The sequence below is a fragment of the Octopus bimaculoides genome, chromosome 15 (assembly GCF_046866305.1).
Source record: "Octopus bimaculoides isolate indiv1 chromosome 15, ASM4686630v1, whole genome shotgun sequence".
In the NCBI taxonomy this organism is placed as follows: domain Eukaryota; kingdom Metazoa; phylum Mollusca; class Cephalopoda; order Octopoda; family Octopodidae; genus Octopus; species Octopus bimaculoides.
In genome coordinates, this window is record NC_142942.1 from 24,957,812 (window position 1) to 24,976,377 (window position 18,566).

The window sequence follows — 18,566 nt, forward strand, 5'->3', positions numbered from 1 at the left end:
AACTTCCGGTGGAGGGGGTGCGATGACAGAGGAATGAACTTCCGGTGGAGGGGGTGGGGTGACAGAGGAATGAACTTCCGGTGGAGGGGTGGGATGACAGAGGAATGAACTTCCGGTGGAGGGGGGGTGGCAGAGGAATGAACTTCCGGTGGAGGGGGTGGGATGACAGAGGAATGAACTTCCGGTGGAGGGGGTGGGATGGCAGAGGAATGAACTTCCGGTGGAGGGGGTGGGATGACAGAGGAATGAAACTTCCGGTGGAGGGGGTGGGATGACAGAGGAATGACAGACGAATGAACTTCCGGTGGAGGGGGTGGGAGGGCGGGTTACCGCCAGCGAGTAGAGAGGGCTCTTAATTGTAGATTTTAAATATTTGAGAGACAACAATGCATAAATCGTAATTTTTTTAAAAGAGCAATGAATTCTGGGTGATTAGAATATAACGTAGCATGAATTTAGGAAGCTTAGAAAATGAATAAGCATGAATTTAAGACAACAACTGAATTCAATTGAATTTCATGGAGAGAAACAAGAAAGCGCAAGGTATTGAGATGTTTGAGGCCGTAAATAAATAAAAATCTCTATCTTATCTGCATCTTGGGTATTTCGTCGTAGTACGTCAGCTAGATAATTTAGAATGGGTTTCTCATTTATATATAGCCAGAACCTGAAGACCTTAAAGGAAAAACTACGAAGGGGGAGAGAGAGGATGGAGGGGTAGACAGAGGCATGGCGGGAGAAAAGATCATCATCATCATCATCATATATATATATAAAGAGAGAGAGAGAGAGAGAGAGGGAGAGGGGGGACCAGTCAAGCAGCACATCACGCTGTAATTCTTGGGCTGAGAAATCAACACTTAAAAGCCATAATTTTAAGGAGCGATAAGAATTTTTGAATAAAGGAAAATGGGTAGTGGTGGTGGGTAGGTACCGCCAGCGAGTAGAGAGGGCTCTTAATTGTAGATTTTAAATATTTGAGAGACAACAATGCATAAATCGTAATTTTTTTAAAAGAGCAATGAATTCTGGGTGATTAGAATATAACGTAGCATGAATTTAGGAAGCTTAGAAAATGAATAAGCATGAATTTAAGACAACAACTGAATTCAATTGAATTTCATGGAGAGAAACAAGAAAGCGCAAGGTATTGAGATGTTTGAGGCCGTAAATAAATAAAAATCTCTATCTTATCTGCATCTTGGGTATTTCGTCGTAGTACGTCAGCTAGATAATTTAGAATGGGTTTCTCATTTATATATAGCCAGAACCTGAAGACCTTAAAGGAAAAACTACGAAGGGGGAGAGAGAGGATGGAGGGGTAGACAGAGGCATGGCGGGAGAAAAGATCATCATCATCATCATCATATATATATATAAAGAGAGAGAGAGAGAGAGAGAGAGGGAGAGGGGGGACCAGTCAAGCAGCACATCACGCTGTAATTCTTGGGCTGAGAAATCAACACTTAAAAGCCATAATTTTAAGGAGCGATAAGAATTTTTGAATAAAGGAAAATGGGTAGTGGTGGTGGGTAGGTACCGCCAGCGAGTAGAGAGGGCTCTTAATTGTAGATTTTAAATATTTGAGAGACAACAATGCATAAATCGTAATTTTTTTAAAAGAGCAATGAATTCTGGGTGATTAGAATATAACGTAGCATGAATTTAGGAAGCTTAGAAAATGAATAAGCATGAATTTAAGACAACAACTGAATTCAATTGAATTTCATGGAGAGAAACAAGAAAGCGCAAGGTATTGAGATGTTTGAGGCCGTAAATAAATAAAAATCTCTATCTTATCTGCATCTTGGGTATTTCGTCGTAGTACGTCAGCTAGATAATTTAGAATGGGTTTCTCATTTATATATAGCCAGAACCTGAAGACCTTAAAGGAAAAACTACGAAGGGGGAGAGAGAGGATGGAGGGGTAGACAGAGGCATGGCGGGAGAAAAGATCATCATCATCATCATCATATATATATATAAAGAGAGAGAGAGAGAGAGAGAGGGAGAGGGGGGACCAGTCAAGCAGCACATCACGCTGTAATTCTTGGGCTGAGAAATCAACACTTAAAAGCCATAATTTTAAGGAGCGATAAGAATTTTTGAATAAAGGAAAATGGGTAGTGGTGGTGGGTAGGTACCGCCAGCGAGTAGAGAGGGCTCTTAATTGTAGATTTTAAATATTTGAGAGACAACAATGCATAAATCGTAATTTTTTTAAAAGAGCAATGAATTCTGGGTGATTAGAATATAACGTAGCATGAATTTAGGAAGCTTAGAAAATGAATAAGCATGAATTTAAGACAACAACTGAATTCAATTGAATTTCATGGAGAGAAACAAGAAAGCGCAAGGTATTGAGATGTTTGAGGCCGTAAATAAATAAAAATCTCTATCTTATCTGCATCTTGGGTATTTCGTCGTAGTACGTCAGCTAGATAATTTAGAATGGGTTTCTCATTTATATATAGCCAGAACCTGAAGACCTTAAAGGAAAAACTACGAAGGGGGAGAGAGAGGATGGAGGGGTAGACAGAGGCATGGCGGGAGAAAAGATCATCATCATCATCATCATATATATATATAAAGAGAGAGAGAGAGAGAGAGAGGGAGAGGGGGGACCAGTCAAGCAGCACATCACGCTGTAATTCTTGGGCTGAGAAATCAACACTTAAAAGCCATAATTTTAAGGAGCGATAAGAATTTTTGAATAAAGGAAAATGGGTAGTGGTGGTGGGTAGGTACCGCCAGCGAGTAGAGAGGGCTCTTAATTGTAGATTTTAAATATTTGAGAGACAACAATGCATAAATCGTAATTTTTTAAAAGAGCAATGAATTCTGGGTGATTAGAATATAACGTAGCATGAATTTAGGAAGCTTAGAAAATGAATAAGCATGAATTTAAGACAACAACTGAATTCAATTGAATTTCATGGAGAGAAACAAGAAAGCGCAAGGTATTGAGATGTTTGAGGCCGTAAATAAATAAAAATCTCTATCTTATCTGCATCTTGGGTATTTCGTCGTAGTACGTCAGCTAGATAATTTAGAATGGGTTTCTCATTTATATATAGCCAGAACCTGAAGACCTTAAAGGAAAAACTACGAAGGGGGAGAGAGAGGATGGAGGGGTAGACAGAGGCATGGCGGGAGAAAAGATCATCATCATCATCATCATATATATATATAAAGAGAGAGAGAGAGAGAGAGAGGGAGAGGGGGGACCAGTCAAGCAGCACATCACGCTGTAATTCTTGGGCTGAGAAATCAACACTTAAAAGCCATAATTTTAAGGAGCGATAAGAATTTTTGAATAAAGGAAAATGGGTAGTGGTGGTGGGTAGGTACCGCCAGCGAGTAGAGAGGGCTCTTAATTGTAGATTTTACAAAAAATTATGAAATAGATTTATGATAACAAATATCGACTGAAACTAATTAAATACCAACAATATGGCTTTTTGCTAGACAAGAATTCATCTACGGATCTTGTGACAGTATGGCCTATATCCGAAAATTCTCCACCAGAACTGACCAAATGTTTCTACAGAATACACTCCAGGGACACGGAGGTGATGTTGTGGCATGTAAATGGAATCCCTTCATTAACAAATGGATTACAGCCGCCGAAGATGGTATCATCAGAATTTGGGTAGGACATTTTTCTTCGTTTTATGGTTTTTAAAATTGGTGTGTGTGTGTGTGTGTGTGTTTGTGTGTGTGTGTGTGTGTACGTGTTTGTGTGTGTGTGCGTGCGTGTGTGTGTGTGTGCGTGTGTGTGTGTGTGTGTACGTGTTTGTGTGTGTGTGTGCGTGTGTGTGTGTATAGATTAATTTGTGTATTGTTGAGTTTTGTTTTTCTGGATAAGGTTATTCTCATTCTAAAAGTCAACGGTTCTTTTTGCTCCAAGGAGCTTCAGACAGTCACCTTGAGCAAGGCATTGATTCTCGATGCTCTAGTCCATATTACTAAGTATTGATGGAATGAAGTTTATTTTTGAAAAGACAGAAATGCTCTACTTCTGTACTATTATCCATAGTTAACATTATTCATATCATTATCTATAGATATTTTGCTTCATTTTCGACATTCTAGTAACTCGCAAACCGGACGTCTCATTTCTCTTTGAAACCCAAATTTGTAATGTTTTACTCTGACATATCTATACTGTCTAGGCTTCATCCTAAACCCAAAATTTATCTTAAAAGGTGATTTTTTTTCACTTATAAAGAACCTAATTCCTTGCTTACAACTAAACAATATGTAGTTGAAACTTTGAAACAAGAAAATGAATCCTTTGGGGACTTTAATGTGCAAAACTTGTCTTAGCTTTTTCATGCCGCCCAAACCAACATTCTGGGCAGAGCAGAAAGCGAATAATTTGCCAACCATATTAAACTGTAGGCACCAGTTAGTTATCTGAATTACAATTAGGCTAACACAAAGTCACTCAGTTATCTTCCTTGCTATATCTATCTGAATGCTTCCCACAACCAAAGTCCTCCGTCACACAAACCGTCAAATGGTTCTTTTGCAACTATACACACATTTATTGCCTGTTTTGGCCGCAACTTCAGACTGTTTGGGCGCATCCTCCACCACCACACACACACATTGTAAAATTCATGGAGATTGGGATTTTAGGTATTTTACAATAAATTTGACTCTCCTGATCAACAGATCGTCTTTTGAGTCTCCCAATCAACAATGTGCAACAATAAAGAACAGATCGCCATGAACACCGGAGTTACGAATCAAATATTGGACAATACGTGTAGAAGAAGATTCTTCACTCTTTAATGCATTAAAAATTTCCTTTGCAGTGTCGAAATTTGAGGAATAATATACAGCAGCGGTTATTCACGTTCCCATCTCGTGAGAAGGGGGTTGCGGAGGTAAACTCAAGGTTGGTGCATGTTCGTGAGAGTGTTGTGTGCATATACTTGAATAGCTGAAAAGCCGCCTGTTGGGCGGCTTTTAAGCAAGCTCCTATGGAGGGCTCTTCATTAGGTCTTCGGCCCAACGATGACACTTCATGCATTGAGTATATATTAAAGTTTATTAAACTTGAAAAATATTTTCCAAGCAATGAACAATTTTCATCAAAACAATAATATAATTTGTCGACTTGGAACTTATTGCAAAGCTGCATGATAAGCAATAGTACCACTACCATCACCACCGCATCTGCAATCCACACACCATCCAGACTTTTGACGCCACCACCACCAATACCTTTGATTTTGCCGCCTTTCCTTCCACCACCATCACCGCTCTCTTTCACATCGCTTACTCTCATCGTCATCCCTGACCACCTCGGCTACCACAACCACCATCATCATCACCACCGCTTCCACTTCTATCACAACTACAGCTCATACTATTACTATCACTCCATTACCATCACAAAAAGGCTAAGTGTGTGCATAAAAGAATTCAATGTTCAGTATGTTTTTCAGTATGTTAGTTCAGTATGTTGGTTCAGTGTTCAGTCTCTCTTTCTCTCACATGCCTACTGTTTCTCTCCCTCACTTATTATTACTCCTACTGCCGCCATCAACAGTACTACTTTTAATAACATCAACTCTCCCTAAATGTCTTTGCTCCTCTTTCTCTTCCTCTCTTCTCTCTCTCTTCGCCACCACCATCTATATGCCTACTATTACTCTCACCCCAACATGAACAATAGTAGAAGTGTCATCGAATAGAGAGAGAGGCTCAAAGTGTAACACACTGACACACAGAAATTAGTTTCCGCATTTATTATATTAGATGACAAAAGCGATTGAATTTTCATTCAAAAGCAATAAAAATGTTTAAGGAAAATGCTTGTCTGTGTTAATAGCCAGTCATGTGAAAACATAGTCCTATAATATATGATATATAATACATAATATTTAATTATTTAATCTCTCTCTCTCTCTCTCTCTCTCTATATATATATATATATATATATATATATAAATTTAATGAATGGAGTAAAACGCATATTTTAACTGCATACTTTTATTTCCGCATAAATTGTAATTCTTCGAAACATATGTCGGAAATAAAAGTATGCAGTTAAAATATGCGTTTTACTCCATTCATTAAATTTATATATACTCAAGTACCCAAAATATCAAGGAGTTTCTACCTCATAAACAGGAGTTACACCACAGTTATTTTGTGATCTTTGCTACCCTGGTATCTATTAACCAATTTATTTTGTCCGAGTTATTTATTAATTAGGAGAAAATAAATACATATAATAATGATAATAATAATAATATATATATATATATATATATATATATATATATATATATGTATATATATATAAAATCCTTTGTCTCTCTGTCTGTTCCCAATACATTCTCAGATGGCTCAACCACCACATCAAATCAAATTTTACATGGTAATACTATAAGACCTCGTGAGTGTCAACATGTAATTTTGGGGGGATTAAAACAATGCAACTTGGAGAATAAAATGAAAGAATAACATCTGTATTGTAATGTGATATATTGTTTCCCTTCCATACTTTTACTTTTAATTCTAACCACGACGACGACGTGAGTAAATGAGTGTGTATATGTCTCACAGCGTGTATGTCTTTCCGCGTTAGGTACGTTATTAAATATACTGTTTCACTTTTATACTTTTACTTTTAATTCTAACCATCAACACCACCACCACCACCGCGACAACGTTGCATTTTGTATATGATTGTGTATCTGTCTGTGACTGTTTGTGTGTGAGTGTTTGAGTGTATATATGTCTCATAGTGTGTGTGTGTGTGTCTTTTCGCGCTAGGTACGTTATTAAACATACTATATGTATGTGAGGTTAGTATATAAAATATAATATATAGCATATAATTGGCAGTCTTCAACAGGATTGAGCAATTGTGAACAAGTTCTATCGGCCCATGGATCTATCTATAGTCTCATAATCGACAAGCTGAATGGAAATCTTATTGCTGCGGTTCAAAACACAATCAAGTATGTATGTTCTATTTTAATTATCTGAAGTGTGTCTGTAAGGAATGAGCTGGTTTCTAACAAAGATCATTAAAATGTAGATAACATAAACAAAATAACATTTTGAACTTGAGGAAAGTCCTGTATAATTTTACTGTTCTGCTTAAAGATTGAATTCTTTGCAGCGTGCATGTTAAGCTGGCTGATTTCTTTTTCTGAAAACTCCAGTTTACCAAGATTCTCTCTTAGGCATTTACTCAGAAAACCAAGTGTACCAATTATTAATGGTATAAATGTGAACTTATAATCTGGGAATAGAAGTTTGAGGTTTGGAATCAGTTGTCCGTAGTTATCCCCTTTCTCTTTAATTTTCGAAGAGATATTCACATACGCAGGACAGTTGATATTCATGTTTGCACTTGGCATGTATGTATGTATGCATGCATGCATGCATGTATGTATGTATGTATGTATGTATGTATGTCAGGTCACGCTTAGTGCTGCTGTTAACACGAAAATCAGTACAACCTATCGCATGATCAAGCTGTCAACGTGTAAACCGGCAAACCTACCAAGCCTGCTTAGTAAGAAGGGAGATTTTCCTTGGACGAAATAAAAAAAAAACCTGTCTTAGGACAGATGAACTCTATAGAGTCCACGGCCATCCAACAGATGAGAGTGAGAGATCATTAGATATCTCTCAAGGAAAAAGAAATTCTGAAACCCGCCTCGTTGCTAAGTCGGGATCTTGCTTTTGTTTGTTTCTGGACTGCTTGATTTTCTTAGTGAGAGTCTCATAACTATATAGTTATGTCCACAACCTGAGCAAGTTATAACATAAATTAGATTCTCGGTGGCACAAGTGAAGTTGGTTTTAATCGTGAATTTTTCTCCTTGTTTGAAAATGAATTCAAGTAGGGCGTCCATATTTTTTAACCGTTGGTTTCGAGGTTTTTGTGTAAACTATATAGGACAGAAAAGTATGGCACTGAGACAGAGAACCACACTACATAAAGAACAGATCCGATTCCCGCAATACAGACAAATTCCTTTGAGGGAACACATAGAGCGATGTGCCGGTAATATTCAACCAAACCTCACAGTTTTCCCCATCTACCAGTGCAAAGAAACAATTTCTATACAAGAACGTTTAAATAAAGAAAATTTATTGATTGAAAAATACAGAACGTATCTAAATATGCACACATAACCAGCTTTCATTTCATTGTATATTTTAATTCATGATTACATACCCATCATTGTACATATTTCTCCTCACTACTTTAGCTTTTGAATTTTTCTATATATTTTCCCTTCCCCAAAAGATGAACAATTACCTCCCCTGTCTCCAATATTAAAGATCACCAATTACCTCCCCTTAAATTTTTCTACTTGTTGAATCATTCAGTTATAAACTTCTCCCCACACAACATGGACTAAAATCTTCTTAAGAAAAAAAAATATGACAATAATTTCTATGTCGTGATTAGCGAAAGCGAAAGCGGTCGACTAGCACAATATCAAATATATTAAAACTATGTAAAGAGCGTGCATTTTCCTTTTATTTCTTATATATATATACTGATAGTGTAATATTTTATTTCTTGCTTGCAGAGTGTTTGATATTGAGAGTTACTGCGTTGTCCAGGTGAATGTAGGCCACAATGATGTAATAAAAGACATCATCCATGTACCCAGCAGAAACCAGGTAAAATTATGAGAGTGTATATATATAATGTATATAATGTATATATCTAGATATGTATGTATATTGAAAAAAGGAGGCAGTCAGAATTAGCGCTTTCGTTCGTTTACAAAACAAAAATTAAAACCCAAATGATAAAAACGGAACGTTTCTTCGTCTGAATCGGATAATTTTTTGCTTTCGAAGAGGAAAAAATTTCTTTGTTGTCTGAGGAGAAAGGTGGAAATCAAGAAAACAAAGAGAGAGAGAGAGAGAGAGAGGGGGGGGGGGGGGTTCTTTTCAAATATATTGTTTGTTTAGAAGGGGAGAAAATTTGCTTTTTTTTTTTTGAAGAAAAGAGAGGAAGAAGAAAAATTAAGAAGCAGCAAAATCGAGGAGGAGGAGGAAAAGCAAAGGGTGGGGGAAAGGATAGACAGAGGCAAGTTTTCTTATTGATTTGATGTGATCAACCCATTGAAATTTCATGACAAGGCATCTTTTCTTTTTTCCTCCTCTTTCCTTTCTCATTGTATACCTATCAACATATTTGTAAAGATACACATTTTCTCAAAGTAGGAGGAAGTGGCTAAAATGACCTTTGAAGGAGTCAGTTTTTGGAAGTAAGATGGGAAAGAGAGGAAGAAGAAAAATATTTTTTTCATTCCTAAGTGGGGGAAGTCACCACTATAAAATGAGACAATAAAAGGAGTTCAAAGACCAATAAAAATGTACCTTCGTTCACACTTGTAGAGTCAACTCTCTAATATTCTGTGTAATTCCATGTTTTACACAAACAGACAGTAAATATTAGTACAACATTGATGATAAATTAGGAAAATAATGTCAGAATATAAAAAAATAATTTGAGTATGGTACTCTTTATAATTCAATTTATTCTCTATCAAACATCATGAATGAGTTGTGTAATAAAATGCACATTGTATAATTAGGTGGAAACTACTCTAACATATAAATTATATAACAAAGCAGGACCTGCTTAAATATATTTTTGTGTATCTTTCAACATTTTGTAGAATTTATTTTTCTTGCTTGCTTGGATAAGTTGATTCAAAAGAGACATTTTTGCATGAATTACTTTGCTAAGTAGCTACATTAGACTTCTTTACTAATCGGTGGCAAAATGGCTCTCGTGTTCGAGTGCATCTATATGTGTATGTGTATATGCATGCTTTTCCAATACCGTACACATGTTTTGGCATTTTGTTATGTTGTTACTTGATGCAAATCAGCCAAGCAGTAGTAGTAGTAGTAGTAGTAGTAGTAGTAGTAGTAGTAGTAGTAGTAGTAGTAGTAGTAGTAGTGATACATTGTTGTTTGTTTTGCTTTCAATAAGTGAAACTGTTGACCGCAATATAGAAGACTTAAATTTCTTTTACCTTTCTTTGTACACAGTACGTTTCCTGTTCCTGGGACCAGACTGTTCGAGTATGGAAAGCATGGATGAAAAAATCTCCTAGAACTTTAAACAGATGAACATTTCAAAATTCGACGATTTAACAGAAAAACGCAGAAGATAATGGAACCTCAAGAAAATCCCAGAGAGAGATCAGTCGGCTAGTATGTGTGTAGTTGAATAATATTCTTAACGCCGAAATTTACTCACACGCAGCATCTTTCAGAGCTTGTTGCTGATCTTTCCATATCACAAAGACTGCACTTTCCGCTGCCGTTGGTGTAGGGCTTACACTTGGCTAAGATCTGTTGTAATAATATTTTACAATATTTGTATTGCTGTTTTTATGATGTAATTATGTTTTTCTTCAATAATGTAATTTGTATTTATTCAATAATGTGGTTGAGATGCTGGTTGTAATAATATGCTAAAAACATTCAGTAATATTTGATATTGTTATGATATACATCTCAGTTTAAGATCAACGACACTCACGGCATTGAATACTGTCATTTTTTCCCAATCCAATAATGTTATATGTAAATGTTATACGTCTCGGACGATTTGACAGCCTTGGCTATGTAATTTGTATTATGTTACAAATAATCACCTTATGTCAATGACACGTACGTAGGGCGGTGTTACTAAATATCTCACACAATCTCATGATTTCCTTCGCTTTATAAATAATGTTTTGAATTAATAAAATACTGAAATTATTACACTGACAATGATGGGGTAATAATTTTAACATTTTTATAATATCTTGGTTATGATTCGTTGCGCTTCGATACTATTTGACAATGTTTAATAACTTTTTTGATATTCCTTCAATATATTTGGGAAAGTTTTGAAAGCGTTTAAAAGAGGCGCAATAATGTTTCAACTTACTTTATTACGATTTTGATAAATGTCAGAAAGTTGTAATAAAATATAAAAGAAGAAGAGGAGGAGGAGGAGGATATATTTATATCTACACAACATTTCGATCTGTTTCATTGTCATCTGGTGTCTTATCAATTACTCCTGAAAAATTATAATCTAAATAATAGTAACATCACTGACAATAACAACTCATCTTGACGTGTATGATAAGGGATTACATATTATGATAATATATTATGATAATATATTATGATAATATTATGATCATTGTATGTTATCATAATAATGGTTTGAAGATATTGAATATACAGTTTATAGTTACATTTTTAAAACTATATTTCTCCTTGTGACATGATGAAAAATGAAAATTAATCATATTTATATTATCCATTTAGGTTTATATATTTTCAAAATATTTTCATAATGTATCAGTAATAATATCGATATCCCACCTGTCTCCCAAAGCATAAACAAAAATAAACAGGATTTTACCAAGTGCGAAGGTCATTGAGACATTTCAACAGCCTATCTTTGAAGCTGTAAGGTTATCGTGCTCAGGAAGTACCGGGTCTTTCATCCAGTCAATTAATCCTTTCACACTGACAATGTATACATCGGACAATTCTTCAACCAGTCCTAGGAAAGCGTTTAAACCTTTGAGGTTTTCTTCGTTGTTCGGTAAAAACCAGTCCGATCGCAAGCGAACACCAAAAGGCGTTCGATCTCTTTTGTAAAATGCCATGAAATTACTTAGAAGCAGATCATAGGTTTGCACCGCAGTCTGGGGTTTGTTATAGCAACTGTCTACAAATTTACACAAATACCTTTTCTTAATTCCAACATAAGGAACAGCAGGGACTTCCCAGAGACCCTTAAAGTTTTTAGTAGGACACTGTTGTAGCAAACAGTTTTTCTTCCAACCAAAGTCTAAGGTAGACGGCCAAATTCCTGTCCTATTCTCTAAATTTGTCATTACAAACAGCGACGAATCGTACAGCATCTTACTATTTTGCAAATTTTCAAACTGAACGTCTCCTTTCGATTGAAGATCAATATTTCTCCAGCCAAATATTTTGTCATGAGATACATTAGCATATCGGTTAAGCAAATATTTTTGCAGAGCAATTTCCATATTTAAAAGATTACCGACCAGATTCTTCTTTTTTAAACCATGTAATGCGATTTCCATTCCTTCGTCGTAAAGCTCTTTAATAGCGGTATAATTAGATCCTTCCGATGTGACAAATAAGGTGCTTTTAATCCGGCAACCATTTGCATTTAACCTTCCGGCATGAAAAAGGCCTTTAAGTTTTTCAGTAATAGAAGAATTAACAGATCCTTCGTAAGTGAAATAAACGAATTGAGGAATTTTCTTCGATGTTGTTGGGATATGGAATTGGTAACATTGACAATCTGGTTTAAAGCAGTTCTTCCCTTGTTGACAGGATTCCGAAACTGGTACATTGCTGTCGTCATTTGATTTCGAAGGACTGCTGTTGCTGCTACTACTACTACTAAGTCCCAAATGTTCATCTAGTGGGTCTGACGAAAATTCTCGAGATTTCACAAAGCCTGGCAATAAAGCGGATTTTGTATATCTACTTGGAAGAATATTTCGCTGACCAACACTTTTATTTTTATATCTGTTGTAAATATTTATTCCAGTAGTAAAATCCAAGAAAGTTTTTCTTAAATCAGAGTATTTTGCTTTTAAATATTGTCCCCTTTCTAATGGAAGAATTTCGGCCTTTTTAGATAAAATAGCTTCTTTTTTCGGTGAAAGTATTTTAACTGTTTCTAATGATGGAATTTCTAATTTTTCAAATGGACAAATTTTGGTTATTTTAGATTTCAATAAATTTCTCATTGTTGTCAACGGTTTCACAACGTTTAACTTCTTCAAACTGTTTTCATAGTCCAATTTCTGCTGTCTGTTGTGAATTAATATTACCGGCTCACGGTAATCCTTATTTGTAAGAAGTTGCCTGTCTATCGAATTATTCTTTGCAACTAATATCGCAGCGCTATCGTGGTTAGACGCATCTTTCGTAATTATCATTTCTAGCTCCTTATCATTTTTCATTACCAGGCTGGCCGCCACTCGGAATAAGTTTGATTTTCTATGAAAAACACTTTGAAGTGAATGTCTACTAGTGCCAATATAACTTTGGTCATTTTCATTTATGTTTTGTATGTTCATGTTATAATTGCTTTGAATAGGTAAGCTTCTTGGCTTCTTGATATCTGAATTTTCCTCGGCTGCACTTCCCTCAGAAATAACTTCAAGGAATTCGAATTTGTGTCTGTTTTCAAGTGAATTATTACTTTTCAGTGACCGTTTATGGAGAATATTAGTTGGTATAGAATTAGAGGTCTGATAGGAAGTTGTCAACGTCACAGCAGACTCATTCAGTGGAGTCAGTGTCGTTTGAGAAATATTTTGTAATTTGTTTCGACTGGTTGTATTCGAAGGTGACAATGTCGAGTGAATTATTTCTCTTGTTGAAATGAAACTATTACCGATAGGTTGGGTTTGAGCTGGTGTTGATTGCAAATTATATCCTTCTGTTACAAAATTATTAGAAACTTGTTGGGTTTGCAGCGATTCTAACTTTGCGCTCGGGTCATTGTTATTGTTCTCTTCCGTGTTTTGTGACATCATCGCGTTTGTAGTGATTTCTTCCATCAAGACTGTTGTTACTAGTTTCGTTGACGAAATCGTTTCTACAGAGACTATGGTTTGGTTTGGGAAACTGGAGGATTGGTTTATGGAACTGGTGGTTTGATTTGGGGAGTTGTTTGTTTGTTCTGGCGAAATGGTGGTTCCGTTTTGGTAACCGTTGGTTTGGTTCTGACATTGAAACGGAGCAAATTTGGACAACTCATTTAACGATGGTTGGTGCTTCATCCACTCCACAATCTGTTTAATGTTAACAACATAAACGTCATTGAGGCCGAGGATATAGTCTAAGAATCGGTGCATGGCTTTCATTCGATATGGGTTCGTCTCATATTCTTGTAACAACCATGTTGAATGCATGTTCAAGCCAAATGGTGCCTTGTTCATAGTGTAGTAACTCATGAAATTTTCCAGCAAGAAATTGAATGATTCTTCTTCGTTTGTTGGTGAATTCGCACATCCGTCCACATAGACGCAAGGATAACGAGCCAATTTGTCAAGCACTGTCACGATAGGTACTTCCCAGAATCCTTGAATATTTTCGGTCGGACATTCGGGAATGCTGCAAGGATATGGCCAACTATAATCCATTGTAAATGGAACTGGGGATTCTTCAATCAGTGACCTTTTGGTGATAGTCAAAGTTGAATCATAGGCAAAACCTGCCTTACTCAGTATTTCAAACTGTTCGTTTCCGTAAGCTATTAAATACGGACTTCTGAAACCGACAATTTCTTCTTTGGGTATCTTCGATCGATTGGCAAGGTTTAACCGTTGACCGAGTGCTTCGTATGAAAACTGAAGAGCATTCAGTGATCTTATATGATTGATGCCATGCACTGCTATATCCATTCCGTGGTCATAGAACTGCTTCACCAAGCCGTAATCGGTATCGTTATGCGACACGAACAAAGTCATTGCGATTGGGCACTTATTTGGATTTGTGCGGCTTTTATTGAATAATTCTACATAAAGAGGAGAATTTCGAACTGTCACTGCATCGTCGAACGAGAAGTAAACCAACTGAGGTCTTTGGGACTTTTTGCCGGGGATTGTATGGCCGCAGCAGGAGCAGTTTGGCAGACTGCAGTGACTCGCTGTTCTACATTTATTGCATTCGTTTGGTGTAGTGCGTATGCTAGAGAGGACGGCAGAAGCAGAAAGGATTGCCAATGACAAAACAAAAAGCAACGGGAAGTTCATAATGATCGCTTAGACAGTCATCAAAGAAAATAGAGCGAGTGAGGACGACGGTAAGATTATTATTATTATTGTTGTTGTAGTTGTTGTTGCTATTGTCGTTGTTGTTGATGACAAGGATGATGACCTGCCTTGTTTATGGTTTTCTTAGTTGTTGTTGTTGTTGTTGCTGCTGCTGCTGCTGCTTTTGTCGATAATAATGATGTTGACTAATACTGTTATCAATGTTGTTGTTCAGCCCTGATCGAGAAGACCTTTGATCAAAGTTATTTCAGTTCAAACACATTCCGGCGATGGTCATCTGCCTTGCTAACGGTAACTTGGACTACATTATGCAATGAACCATTCCATTTTCTTTTAATAAGGTCGGCTGTGATTTGAAGGAGATTTTATTGATATAGTAATAACGGGTCAAGCGACCGCCTACAGACTTGCTACAAAGTTAGAATTTACTTGTGCGTATGTAAATGTATTCATGTATATATTGTTGTATGTATATATATATATATATATATATATATATATATATATATATATATACACTCACGCACACATACACACACATATACTCACACACACACTTCTTAAGATGAAGTTTGATTTTTGAAAGGTTTTTAAGAAGTAATATTTTCTGCTGCAACCGACGTCGTTGTTTTTGTTGTTGATAGTAATATTGGTGTCCGCGATCACTGTCTTCAGCTACGGCACAAGCAGCAGCAGCAGTAGTAGTAGTAGTAGTAGTAATGGTTAAAACAAATCAAAACCATAGAGGGGTTACAGATCAAATAAATCGATATTCTTTTATCAAGAAAACATTCAATGATAATTTTTTCAAAATAAATTTGTCAAACAAAGTTATATTAAACAATATTCAATACACAGAAAAATGTACACACACATCATATGTGTGTGTGTGTGTGTGTGTGTGTATGCGTACATACATACATACATACATATACACACCTTATTTTACACGCGCATTCTTTACGTTAAGTCTCCAAGAATTCTTTTGTAAAAATTAATCCCAGATAAATTCCGTTGTTTAATTTTCCTTGAATTATTTTCCTTGTAAATGCATTACTTTTCTTTCTGCTTCTTTTCTTTCATCCAAAACTATTTTATAGCATTCTACCACACAAGTATGTTTCAGATGACATTATAGTTTGTCCTATTCTAAAGCTTATTCTCCTCTTTGATGTCATATATCTTCTTTCCGTCTTCTTTCTCTTCTTATATTGATGCCAAAATAACAGCTATTTCATTGGAAAGAATCCTTCTTGAAGTGCTTTTTGTCCACTTATATGTAAATATCTTGTCACTTTTTTTTCTGAAAGTGAGATAAATATTAACTCTGAGTTAAATAGTTTGAAAGTCTTAACCAATGCATGTAATTAAAATGTAAGAAAGAACATATGTATGTATATATATATATATATATATATATACACACACACACACACACATATATATATGTATATATATAGTTTTTTCTAAATGTTTTCTTTTTCACTTTATGTTTGCTGTCCGTCGCTTCTATAAAATAAATGTTCTTCAGAGTTTTATTCACTATTTATACTGTGGTTTTATGAAATTGAAATAAAGCTTCAGGCTAATAACAAAAAAAAAAAAAAGAAAACATGGTAGCGTATAATTACATTAAGGGACATTATAACATGAAAAGAAGAAAAGGGAAAGAAGAAAACGGAAAGAAGAAAACAAAGATTAAAAAGAGAAATAGAAACGAAGAGAAAACAAGAGAGAGGGTGACAAAGATTTAAAGAGAAAGAGAGATAAAGAGAGGGAGATAAAAGAGGAAGAAAGAGAATGGCTAAAAAGTAAAATGAACGAAAGGAGCAAAGCAAAACAAGATACAAAATGTACAAAATACAACAAAAATCAGACGAAAAGAAAAGAAGATAAAAACAACAAAACCTCATAACAAAAAGTTTGCAGTGAAAAGTCGGAAGGAAAGAAGGAGAGGGGGAATGAACGACTGAGAGGGAGAGAGAGAGAGAGAGAGAGAGAGAGAGAGAGAAAGGGGGAGAGAGAGAGAACTAATTTATTAGTTAGAGAAAGTAACTGGAATGACTGAATGTTTTTAAAGTTTGTAATCCTCTTTAATCCACATCCACATTGAGGTTGCGTGTTTGTAAATCCCCACAGTTCAAAATCGGTGTCTGACGAATGTGATGGTGTGGTTGTGTGGTGAAGGGGAAATAGGTTTTTATGAAGGGACGTGGGAAAAGAGACGCGAGGATGGAGGGATAGATAAAAAGGGTAAGTAGACAAGTCGACAAATAGATGGGTAAATCAAAAGTTAGGTAGAGGTAGAAAAGTGTGTATGCGCATATATATATATACATATTTTTACAGATATATATATATATATATATATGTATATATATATATATATATATATATATATATATATATATATATATATATATATATATATATATATATATATATCTGTAAAAATATGTGACACTTATTCGGTAGCCACAGATGCAGAATTAACCTCTATTAAAAAAGTGGTAGAGAATGACCTAAATATAAGTCAGGAAAGAAATAACGAACCAGACGAGAGGAATATTGGACCACAAGCATTGACTGAAAGGCAACCATCTGCCGAAACCACTCAAGAGCCTGAAGAAAAAGGAGAATATAATAACCCTAGGAAAAACAGCCAGGAAAATTATGCCAAAACAGAATTGGAAGACCACATATTTGCTGAACAACACAGAAAATCTATCATTGAAATGAATCAGGAAGTTCTGAATGAGGTTGCAGTTGTAGGGCATACAAATATGAATGATAGGGAATCACTCCATAAACTCTCAAATGCACACCAACATAAAACGCAAATAAAAATTGGCAACTGCGTTACACAAGAAATCATACAATATTTTAAGAACCCATAACAAAGAGGGATTGTTTTCCCGACTACAACTTTTGAGTATAGGTGTATTGAAGCAAAATTGACCGGGAGCTGAACAACAGCATGTAGACAAGTTCTATGTTAGTGATCCTTACTTAAGATTCACTTGAACTCTAGAAATTAGTCAGAATTTTCAGTCTGGATTTCGATGATATTTCCTTTGTTTTTCTTAACGAAAATTATCACCAACATTAAGGATTTGCCATTTTAATACAGAATTTTTATTGATTAAAAATTCTTTGGCTCACTAGATTAAGTGTGCCACCTAACTATATTAATAATAATTAATTAGTGACAAAATATTTAACGAATGGTGCATAAGAGATTTGTTTGTAAATTATGTTATAAAGAAAAACAGTATTAACCAGTAATGTTCTTCTATTCCTTCCGAAAGTAGGGAAGACAACTTAAGATATGTTTCCGTACTATCAAATCACCTCAGCATCTATTTTTATCGGCTCTGAATGGCTATAGGAGCGAAGTTTGATAAAGGAGGGTTTGAACGATGGAATAATGGAACGTTAGAATGAAACTAAAATAATACAATTTATTAGAGAGGTGAGATATCTTACATCTCCCCACCTATGTTAACATGAAAAGGGAAAAATGAACATTAAAACTAGCGCGATGACAGCGGTGACAATGATAAACGATATGCGATAAAAGAGTGGAGCAACTGCCTAAAAAGGTAACACGTCTAGCTAAATTCCTTACAGAATTTCCTTAACATTGTTCTTTGATAACGTGAGCTTAAATCTTGCTGGCATTGACATTCTTTCGTTCACTCGGGGATTAATAAAATA

At 35.5% G+C, this 18,566-nt stretch overlaps 2 protein-coding genes across 4 annotated transcripts in view; one reads left to right on the forward strand and one right to left on the reverse strand.

Moving 5' to 3' along the window:
• LOC106881407 (uncharacterized) overlaps nt 1–10,822 on the forward strand; it is a 41,011-nt gene extending 30,189 nt beyond the window's left edge. For all 3 annotated transcript variants that reach the window (XM_089363602.1, XM_089363604.1, XM_089363603.1), the window contains 4 exons: nt 3,469–3,652; nt 6,868–6,983; nt 8,577–8,670; nt 10,060–10,822. In XM_089363602.1, the coding sequence (XP_089219728.1) occupies nt 3,469–3,652; nt 6,868–6,983; nt 8,577–8,670; nt 10,060–10,140 (475 nt within the window). In that variant the 3' untranslated portion in view covers nt 10,141–10,822. The remainder of the gene's footprint in view (nt 1–3,468; nt 3,653–6,867; nt 6,984–8,576; nt 8,671–10,059) is intronic.
• Nucleotides 10,823–10,935: 113 nt separating this feature from the next.
• Nucleotides 10,936–15,203, reverse strand: LOC106881409 (uncharacterized). The gene has a single exon (XM_014931788.3). It carries the CDS (start codon nt 14,826–14,828, stop codon nt 11,463–11,465), a length of 3,366 nt encoding a protein of 1,121 aa, XP_014787274.1. The 5' UTR covers nt 14,829–15,203; the 3' UTR covers nt 10,936–11,462.
• Between the last annotated feature and the right edge of the window lie 3,363 nt (nt 15,204–18,566).